Source organism: Rhincodon typus, chromosome 28 (genome assembly GCF_021869965.1).
Source record: "Rhincodon typus isolate 14 chromosome 28, sRhiTyp1.1, whole genome shotgun sequence".
In the NCBI taxonomy this organism is placed as follows: domain Eukaryota; kingdom Metazoa; phylum Chordata; class Chondrichthyes; order Orectolobiformes; family Rhincodontidae; genus Rhincodon; species Rhincodon typus.
Genome location: NC_063359.1, coordinates 16,337,433 through 16,347,536, shown reverse-complemented (window position 1 = coordinate 16,347,536; position 10,104 = coordinate 16,337,433). Strand labels below are relative to the sequence as shown.

General features: G+C 42.0%; 2 protein-coding genes across 5 annotated transcripts in view; both read left to right on the top strand.

Annotated features, from left to right (window-relative positions):
• LOC109913773 (glutamine synthetase-like) overlaps positions 1–6,249 on the top strand; it is a 190,998-nt gene extending 184,749 nt beyond the window's left edge. The window contains exons 5-7 of the mRNA XM_020513322.2: positions 2,448–2,575; positions 2,669–2,868; positions 5,582–6,249. Coding sequence (XP_020368911.1) covers positions 2,448–2,575; positions 2,669–2,868; positions 5,582–5,879 — 626 coding nt within the window. The 3' untranslated portion in view covers positions 5,880–6,249. The remainder of the gene's footprint in view (positions 1–2,447; positions 2,576–2,668; positions 2,869–5,581) is intronic.
• Positions 1–10,104, top strand: part of ehmt1b (euchromatic histone-lysine N-methyltransferase 1b) — a 170,372-nt gene that overhangs the window by 61,370 nt on the left and 98,898 nt on the right. The window lies entirely within an intron of this gene.

Here is a 10,104-nt window from a genome sequence, read left to right as displayed (position 1 = left end):
TGGTAGTGAGACAATGGGGATCCCTGATTTGTGTACCTTGGAGTCTTTTGAAGCGGGATGTGTTGGATCCCTCTGGCTTTGTTTTTCTTGTCGTCTGTCTAGCTGATTTAAGTTTTTTTAGTAGTTTCTTCAGGGTTGTTTTGATCTGGTTCCCTAACTGTTGGGTCTATCACCACCTGTTGGTATCTGCGAGTAGTGCATTAGCTTTCTCTATGTATTGGCTCTATTAAGGATTACTATCATGTTTCCTTTGTCCACTGGTAAGATTACAATGTTTCTGTCTTGAGTCTTTCCTGGGCTTGCTTCTCTTGTGAGCATGTTCCGCATCCTTTATCCGCTCAGTATTGGGACTGTCGTCTGTCTGGTCTGTTTGTATTTCCTGAGTGCATTTTTTTTTCTTTAGTGTTGATTCCATTGCACCCAGGAAGTTATTTTCTTTTCTCTTTGGGCGTCTCTAGTTATAGTTCAGCCCACGTACTAAGACTGTCTTCTCTAGTGGTTGGTCTGAGATGTTCTTGATCCATGTTGTGGGTGGTTTTGGATAGCTTTTTCTTGTAGGGCTATGCTTTTTTGTTCTGGTCACTTGTATGGTGATGGCTTGTTCTAGTGTGTTGTCCATTCTTGGCTGGTTGCATTGGCGTAAAAAGATTTCTTATTTGTGGAGGTGGTTATGGGCATCAGTGATCATAACCCTTATCATTCTGCGGCTGTTCTGTGCTGCTGTTCTTGTCTGTGGATTGTTGATTTTTGTGGCTTATATCTTAAGCTTTGTAGTAGTACCTGTTTTCTGCATTAGTTCAATATGATCAGTTGAGTACAAAGTTAATAAGCTATTGTTAGGCCAGCTTCACTTAAAGTGAGTTGGGATTGATATCCTAGTGAATAGGATAACTAGGGTTGTAGCTAGGATTACATTAACTGAAGGGGCAGAAAGGTCATTTTGATATTGCCATCCTCCAGTATAGGTAACAATAACCAGAATGTGACAGGAGGGGACTAAATCCACAAACACTAGTATGCTGTCAACTAGTCAAAAAGGAAATTGAATGCTCTTTGAATGCAGCATTTGTAATAAGGGCTTAATTGATGCAGACGTGATCTTATTGTATAAAGGCATGATTGTAAAGTGACCAAATTGAAATGGGGTATGGAACACTTCTTTTAAAACAAAAAAATTGGCACTAAGAAAATTAGTTTGAATAGCTCTCCTTTCTTAATTTAAAGTAACTGCAATGTTAGGAAGAAATTGGCTTGGAGATCCAAAAACTTGGAACTGGTTTAGAGGGAGGAGAGCAAATTGTCACAAAGTAGTTTTAAGTGCCTCCCAACAGTAAGTAATCTGTCAGAATATAGTTTTCAAAGAATATTGAATTGTACAAAATGTACTGTCACAATGTTTGGAAACTTAACTCTCTGCCAATTTGATTTTGTCTAATATGTACAAAAGTAGTATTGAGAAAGGTTCGTGGAACATATTGGTGATATTTTATTGGAATTATTCAGTTGGAAACAGGTGGAGCACCCAGCTATCTTAAAATCTTGTGAGAAACATGGTTAATAAATCTTTCAAGAAAAAGATCATTCAGAAAAGATTGATCATAACGTTGCAGGATTTAACATTTCATTCCAAGTTGAGAAACTGTGGTCTGAAGCTAGTCTTCTAAATAAAAGCAATTGCAAAGATAACCATGGCAGAGTTGGCTGAAGTGGACTAGTAAAATGAATTGAAAGGTAAGATAGTAAGTAAAAGTTGACATTTTTAGGGAGATCATCGCTAAGATTTAGCAGTTGGAATCTAGTGGGTGGAAATGATGATTTCCCTAGATGAGCAAAATATTCCCTAAAGTAGGGTAAGACTCCAGAATGTTTCTGTACAAGAGGGATCTAAATGTGCTCAACTATGAAATGAGTCGGCATGCACGTACATCATACAAGTTCTAACAACAATGTGGTCTCTGCTCTCGTGGCTTCAGTTGGTTGTGGTACCACAATCTCTTGAATCTATTTCCATTTCTTTTATTCATATATAGCTGCTAATGTCTGGTTACCACTTTTTGAATGTCCTGCCCTTGCAGATGACTCGACCACTACCCCTACCCATCAAATTTGACACATTACACCCACTTATCCCACACTCAAAGTCTGGTCTATATTGCAGCAGTCTGATAAATGCAACAGTAGTAATATCTTCTCCTTTTTTGTCTACTAAATTTCTAGACCTTTTTTGTTACTTTCCTTGACCCCTTCTCTGGGGGTAGAAGGGGATGAATGATGTATTCAGTTACCTGAGTTTGGAGGCAACATGGAAAATATTCCTAACTGGCAAAATTACTTCTGATAAAGAGGAGCTAAGAATTAAAGTTGAAAGAGATATGAAATCTATTAGAATTGTGTTGTAGATTCTGCATACTTAAGCTGCTGCATGCTAATCAATTTATATATAATAGGACCCTACTATTGTGGAGTTGGAGCAGATAAAGTCTATGGTAGAGATATCGTGGAAGCTCACTATAAAGCATGCCTCTATGCTGGAGTGAAGATATCAGGCACCAATGCTGAAGTCATGCCATCACAGGTATCAAGTTTGGGAGAGGTTGCACGCATGCCTAACTCTCTCTCTTCACTGGAAATTGTAATAAACCATGAACTTGTCTATCTCCTCTTCCAGTGGGAATATCAAGTGGGGCCATGTGAAGGGATTGAAATGGGAGATCATTTGTGGATTGCCAGATACATTCTTCATCGCATTTGTGAAGACTTTGGAGTTGTGGCTACATTTGACCCAAAGCCAATAACTGGAAACTGGAATGGAGCTGGATGCCATGCTAACTTCAGCACAGAGGCCATGAGAAAGGAAGGGGGCCTTCAGTAAGACTATTTAAATTATTTGACTGAGCTGAAAATTGAGAAACTAGTATCATGGGCTCAATTATATTAAAAATGCATGGCATTAAAATATACTGTCAGGATCATGTAAGGTGATACATTTCTTTCTTGAAGTGATTTTAGTACTGTGAAGAAGCACGAGATTTTCATCTCAATGTCCTCCTTCATTCCCTTGAAATGATCTTCAGTGATTTTATAACTAAATTTTAATTCCCAACTGCAAAACAAAATATTTGTTCCCAGCTTGGAGTTGTTGCCTTGGTAAGCTTCTTTTCTCCCCTCAGATGTGACATTTACAAACATGACTGTAATTGGTTTGACTGGACCACAGTAGGTGGTATTGGGCTTCAATATCATCTACTGAAACTATCACCACCCCAGACCCAACCTGGAAACCAGATGAACCTCAACGTTATCTCCACTACCTACCCATCTGTTCAAACCTCTTCCATCTACTCTTCACACCGTTGGGGACATCTTTTTACTAACAATGTGATTCAATTTCACTTTTTTTAGTCTGTGGGAGATTTGAGTCTGAACTATAAAACTTCAAAGGTAATTACAAAGCCATGCAGACAATCGTGGATTAATGGTCTGGAAATTTGTCTTCCTTTTTTAAAAGAAAGTAGGAGAAGCAGTGGTAGATGTGATGGTTAATAACTCTTCCAGCCAATTGCGCTTTTTTTAAGAATGCACCAACTGATGGTATCTGATTGCTCATCTCTCCTTAGCTTTACAGCATTGGCTAGTGATAGGCCCAAGAGATTGTGGAAACTTCATAAAAAGCAAAAGATAAAGCAACAAAGAGAAACTAACAGTAATTGTGATAAATGCAGAAAAACCTATGGGGTGGGTGGGGGGAGAGAATGTCCAGAAGTGTATATGAAAAGGAAAATGGTGATGGTGTGCATTCCAGAGGCTGAGATGAGGAGAATTAAATATTGGGGAAGCAAGGTAATAGAGACATGGATCAAATTGTCTTTCCAGTAGAAGACCATACCCACCCAGACAACCCCAGAATAGTAGAAAAATGGGGAGGACCAAAAAAGTGAACCAGTTGAATTTCATTGTCAGAGAAAATGTACTAAAAATTGATGGCACTGAAGACTGACCAGTTCTTTGGAATTGAAGGTTTGCATCAAGGATCTTCAAGGAGATGGGTGCATCAGTTGGAAGCTTCCAAAATCCTTGCTTTTTTCTTTATGTAGAGATGCCAGCTGATTGGAAAACAGCAAGTCTAATGCCCCTCCAAGAAGGACAATGGAGGCATGGCCAGGAGATCTAACAGCCTCAATGAGGGATGTTAGGATTTCCAAGGAAGTAATACCAAGACTTTTGTTAAAAATTGTAGTAAATCTGACGGCCAATATGCTTTATGAAAAGAAAGCAGTGTTTAATAAATGTATTCAAATTATTGGATGTAGCATGCAGGGTAGATAAGAGGAACCAGTAAATGTATTTCTGTAAAGTCTTTGATGTACTTTACTGCAGATGAAACTCTGTTTGTAGGGGTGAGGGTTTGTCATGGGCAGAGAATTATCATGGTTTTCGAGAACTAGACAAATGTCAGGAAACCATCTGGAAGTTTGGGCAATCTTCTGGTTTGTGAACTAATAACTAGTGGAGTCTTATGGGGATCAGTGCTGGCCTCGAATTTAATTCAAATATTAATATAGATCTTAATGAATGTGTTGTAACCAAAGTTGCTGGTCATGCAAAGATGAGTAAGAAAGCAAGTTGTGAGCAGTTTTCCTTTTCTGAAAGGGAAGGATGGATTAAGCAAGTAGACAAAAAATTCGAGTAAGAGTATAATGTGGGGAAAATATTTGCTTCTCTTTTTGGCAAGAAGTGTAGAATATTGTCTAACTGGAAAACACTGTAATGCACATGAGATCTGGGTGTTCTTGTTGAACCTGCATACCAATATGCAAGTTTTTAAAAATGCAAATTGGCTGTTGACCTCCTTTTATTATAAGGATGCTGGGCTACAAAATTAGACATCTTGCTACAGTTGCATTGCGCCCTTGTGGCATAGTGGTCATGTCCCTAACACTGGGTCAGGAAGGTTTAGGTTCAAGCCCCATCTACTCTGGTCATGTCATTTTAATTAAGCCATTTTTGGTTATTCTATAGAACTCCAGGGCATGGATGAGAGCACACTTGTAATACTGCATTCTCCTCTTTTAGGGAGGTCTGTATAGACCAGGTCGCTAGGCTGATTCCTAACAAGCCTTTCATGTAAGGAAGGCTTAGTTGCTTGTTCCTATATCTATTCTCACTTAAAATGAGAGATGATCTTTGTGAATCATGCAAAAATTCTGTGGAGGCTTGGTAGATGCTGAGATTGTTCCCTTCTCAAAGGGAACTCTAGACATAGTTGACACATCTGCTTTGATTAGGCAATCCCATATTTTGATTAGGAGGAATACATTGCACAGGGTAAATTAGTCCTGTGCATTGAAGGAATTCCATGTAGGCCAAGTCATGTAGTTGAGCATGTTGAGAGTTATGGAGGAACAGGTAGAACTGGAGTGAAGACCACAACCTAGTAGCCATAACTTAATGGGCTGAATGTCCTACACTTACTCACTTATGGAATGTGCCCACTTCATTTTTAAAGTGAACCTATGTTGAAATATTCCAAGCTGAGCATGACTAAACAGACTCTTAATTTTGTGCACAAAATTTGCTGTAGGTATATTGAAGAAGCCATTGAAAAGCTGAGTAAGAGGCATGCATACCACATCCGTGTGTATGATCCAAAAGGAGGGTTGGATAACTCCAGAAGGTTAACTGGACAACACGAAACCTCCAACATCCATGACTTCTCTGCTGGAGTTGCAAACCGTGGAGCTAGCATTCGAATTCCTCGCCAAGTTGGACAAGATCATTGTGGATATTTTGAGGACAGAAGACCAGCTGCAAACTGTGACCCTTATGCTGTCACTGAAGCCCTGGTCAGGACCTGTATCCTAAATGAAACTGAAAATTAACTAAAATGCTGTATTGAGACTTGGTACTAAAGAGCACCAGAATCTCCATAGTTATGGTATTTTTATCTAATCTGAAATGCTTCTTTTAACCGCTGGAATGGTGATGGTACTGTTTCAAAACTAAATTTGTACTTATTTGTACATATACCCTGTTAAATATTCTTCATAAATTCAATGAAAATAATTTCAAAACCTGAATATCCAAAGTAGGATCAACTTTTGGCAAGCTGGAATCATATGCCTTAATTGGCTTTAATTTTTTTTAATTAAGACAAAAGTTTGAAAACTATTTAGTTTCAAGGAGCTTCCCTATGAATTAAGGTGGGGATATTGTTTTAACTTGCATTGAAGCTATTAACTGGCAAGTGAATTTGTAGTTTTTGGAATTTTTTTGGAATTTTGTGTTTTTGTTTTTTTTTTTGATATTCCTGTCTGTGTGTGAAATAACTCCCCAAAGGCCCCTATCCCATCAGCAAGTCACCCTTTATTTACACGTGAATATTAGATGACACTGACCCAGCTAGCTTGGAGTTGGCTCCGACAGTGAGCATAATCCCTGACACTCCTGTTTATAGCTGGGGGCTGGGGCTGTTTAACTTGGCCCAACCAGCGAAGTCATTCTGTAGGGCTCATGGGGCTGAGCTCATTCTTAGCAGTGCATCCCTCCCTTACCAAGTCCAGGAACATGGCCTGTTCTTTTCCTGCACCTTCTCCAGGGCACTTCTTTCCTTTTTCTTCCTCTTCTTCCCCCCACCCTTGGACACAAGTAGTATGTACTGGACTATAAGCCTGCCTCTTGCACTTGTAGCATGTCGAAAGAAATCCATCTTCATCTGGTAGTAACAGCAGTAAGGCTGTGCTATTGGCCATGTCTATCTAGTTCTTGGGCTTTTTCAATACTAAATGGAGGGGGAAAAGAACCTAAAGGGTTCTGACTGCCTCATCAGGTGTTTTGCTCCTGCTCTATTTTTGAAGTTGCAGCTTTCATAGGGTCCCTGTATTTGTTCAGGACCCCCTTACTACCTGAGCTTTGCATGTCATGGGACCTGACCATATGTAGACCATGCCTCTTACCCATCCAAGGCCATTCCTATGGTTGTAATGCCACCTTTGGTTCCCCTAAAGTAAACTCTCTGTTAGAGAAGTCTTGTGTCCAGTATCAGCACTCCTGATGCTGTTTCACCCTTCCTGGAAGATAACTTAAATTTTTTTTCCCTCCATTTTTGGCCCAGGACAGGGGCCTCTGCATCAGCATACACTTATCTGGCCTTTGTGGAGTGGCCTTCTACTAACCCAACTAGCTCAGAGCTGGCTCCTAGAGTAAGTAGAATCCCTACCACTCCAATATTTTTCTCCTCCCCTCATTCCTCCACACTACCCACGCACCCAGTGCTACTGCTTATATTGCCTCTAATCACCCCTGGCTGTGTGTGCACGAAGACACCGCTGTGCCAAGTCTGTGTTATGTGCTTTCCAGCACCAGGAAAGCATCTGTGTGATATCAAAAAGTTAAGGGAAGGTGGTGTTTAGGGAGAGAAAGATGAGACTAAATCACAATGGAGTTGAAGGGGAAATAAAAACACTCTTCCCTGTGGTGCCTACCTCTTCCCTAAATGCAGGGCACCCAGGTCCATATATAATTGCAGAAGGAAGACAGGCAGGCAGTCAGCAGTGAGGACCCCTTCCACAGACTGCTGCCTAGACCTTTTTGTAGCCAGCCTGGCCAAGCCCAGGACCAGAACCAGAACCAGAACCAGAAGCACAAGGAGGATCTCCGATCTACCTGCACTAGATGCCCTAAAGACCAGAAGCATGGGGCTGAAGTGCAACTAAAAACATAAAGTAACTTTTAAAAAGGGAGTTTAAATGCCCAAACCCAGTATGCACATTGTCCATAGACTCCACAACACTGCAAAATAAGCAGTTGGGCTTGCAGTCTGTGAACCACTGCATTCTGCAATTGTAAGGGGCTGCTGCCTGCAACGCTCTCCATCCCAGGCCCCTGAGGGAAAAACAGGGAGAGCTCCCACATAGAGAGCCCTCCACTGCGGATCCCTGCTACCTGGCACTAAACAAGCATGCCAAGGCGATGGATGAAGGAGTGGAGGTAGATGGTGTCTAACAGCAGTCTGTACGGAGCCTGCCGTTCTGCCTCCCTGAAAGATGTACAACACATTCCGAAGCAGCCTAGGCTGTGGCGTACAGGCTCCCAAAGGAGGTATGTTGAATTCTGTTCCATTGGGGTACACGTAGATGGGACTCCCACACTCGCCTGAGCATGGTCCAACAAGTGCACAACATCGGGTCCAAGCACCGCCATTGTCAGGCATTGGATGGCAGAGGGTGCAAGCTGGCTATCTACTGTCACCTTGCTTGCCAATTTCTGCAGTAATATCCAGCCCAGCCTTCCGCCACCCAGCATGACCCCAAGATCACATTTAACCTGGTGCGGAGTCTTCTCCACTTAAGTAACTCAGCTGGAGCTATCCCTGTAGTTGAATGAGGGTTGGTCTTATAATCAAAAAGGAACTGGAACAGTTTGTTACTGAGTGAAGATGTAGGCTGTTTCTTTTAAGCCTGGCTTCAAAGTTTGGACTGCACTTTCCGCCAGACCATTGGATGATGGTATGGAGCTGTCCTTACATGGCAAATGCCTTTCCAGTTTAGGAAATATTCAAATTCCGTGTTGGTAAATGATGGCCCATTGTCTGTGCCCAGCACCCCCGGGAGTACATGTCTCGCAAAAGATGCTCGCAGCTTTTCACTCATTGTCACTTTGAATGGGTGTCCACAATGACTAAGAACATAGATCCCATGAAAGGACCAGCAAAGTCGATGTGTGACCGAGCCCATGGTCTACCTGGCCATTCCCATGAATGTGGGAGAGCTGCTGGCAGTTATTTGTCCTTGTGGGCACTCTGGGCATGTCCCACCAACGTGGCTATGTCACTATCCAATCCTAGCTGCCAGACACATCTTCTCACCATCATCTTCATTATGGATTCCCCTGGATGACCCTTCTGGAGTTCAGCCAGTATCAGGTAGTGACTTTTGCTTGGGACAATCACTCTTGCTCGTCATAATAAAATGCCATCCTCTATGGTGATCTGGTCTCAGCGGGTTCAGAAAGGTTTCAGTTCTGGTTGTGATGGCCCTTTTGTTTTCCCCATCAGCACCAGCTATTATAGTTTTACCAGGATGGGATAGTTTGTGTCCACAGTCTTATATTGTTACCGGTGACTGGAAGTGTGTCCAGAAAATTTAAAACCGGAATGGACTCTTCCAGTGGTGGCCCCACTGGTGGTGTATCTGTCAGTGGGAGGCTGCTCAATGCATCCGCATGTGCCACTTGGCCTCCTGCATGGTGGTCCAACTTGTAATTGTATGCACTTAACATTAGAGCCCACCACTGAATTCAACCTGAAGCTATGGACGGCATGGCCCTGTCCTCTTTAAGCAGCCCTATCAGGTTTGTAGTCTGTTACATTTTTATAGATGTGAACTTGTAATAGAATTGGTGGAACTTTCTCACACCAAAGATGAATGCCAAATGTTCCTTTTCTTTCTGGGTGTATTTTTCGTTCAGTATCGGCCAAAGTCAGTAAAGACTATATTATTGGGCATTCTCTCTGCTGGGCCCCTGGTGAGTCAAACGCTACCTCAATACTGTATGGGAAAGCATCACATGTCAGCACCACATCTAGCTTGGGATCGTAGTGTGTCAACATCATAGCTGATGATAGCTGCTTCTTCACTTCCCGAAAGGCTATATCTTGGCTACAAGACCATTTCCGAGACTGACCCTTTTTGCAACAGCAGATGTAAGGGTGCCAGTATGGAGGCCGGATTACGTATGAATTTTCTGCAATAGTTCACCAACCCAAGGAAATACCTAATCTCCAGTACAGATGTGGGAGCCAGGGCATCTTTGAGCACCCTCACTTCATCTTCCAATGGGTGTAACCTGGTCTTGTCAACTCTATAACCCAAGTAGAAGGGCGCTTGAGCCTTTTACTGCAATTGGTAGTAACTGTTTCTCACATGAGACCAGAACTGAAAATGTAGCTTTAATCTGAAGGGGTTCACAGGTATAGGTTCACAGCCTGGCCGCGGTCTTACGCAAATTTAAGTGTTGGAGCCCGGTGTAAATTTTTGATAAAAGAGACAACAAGGTGCAGAGCTGGATGAACACAGCAGGCCAAGCAGTATCATAGGAGCAGTAAGG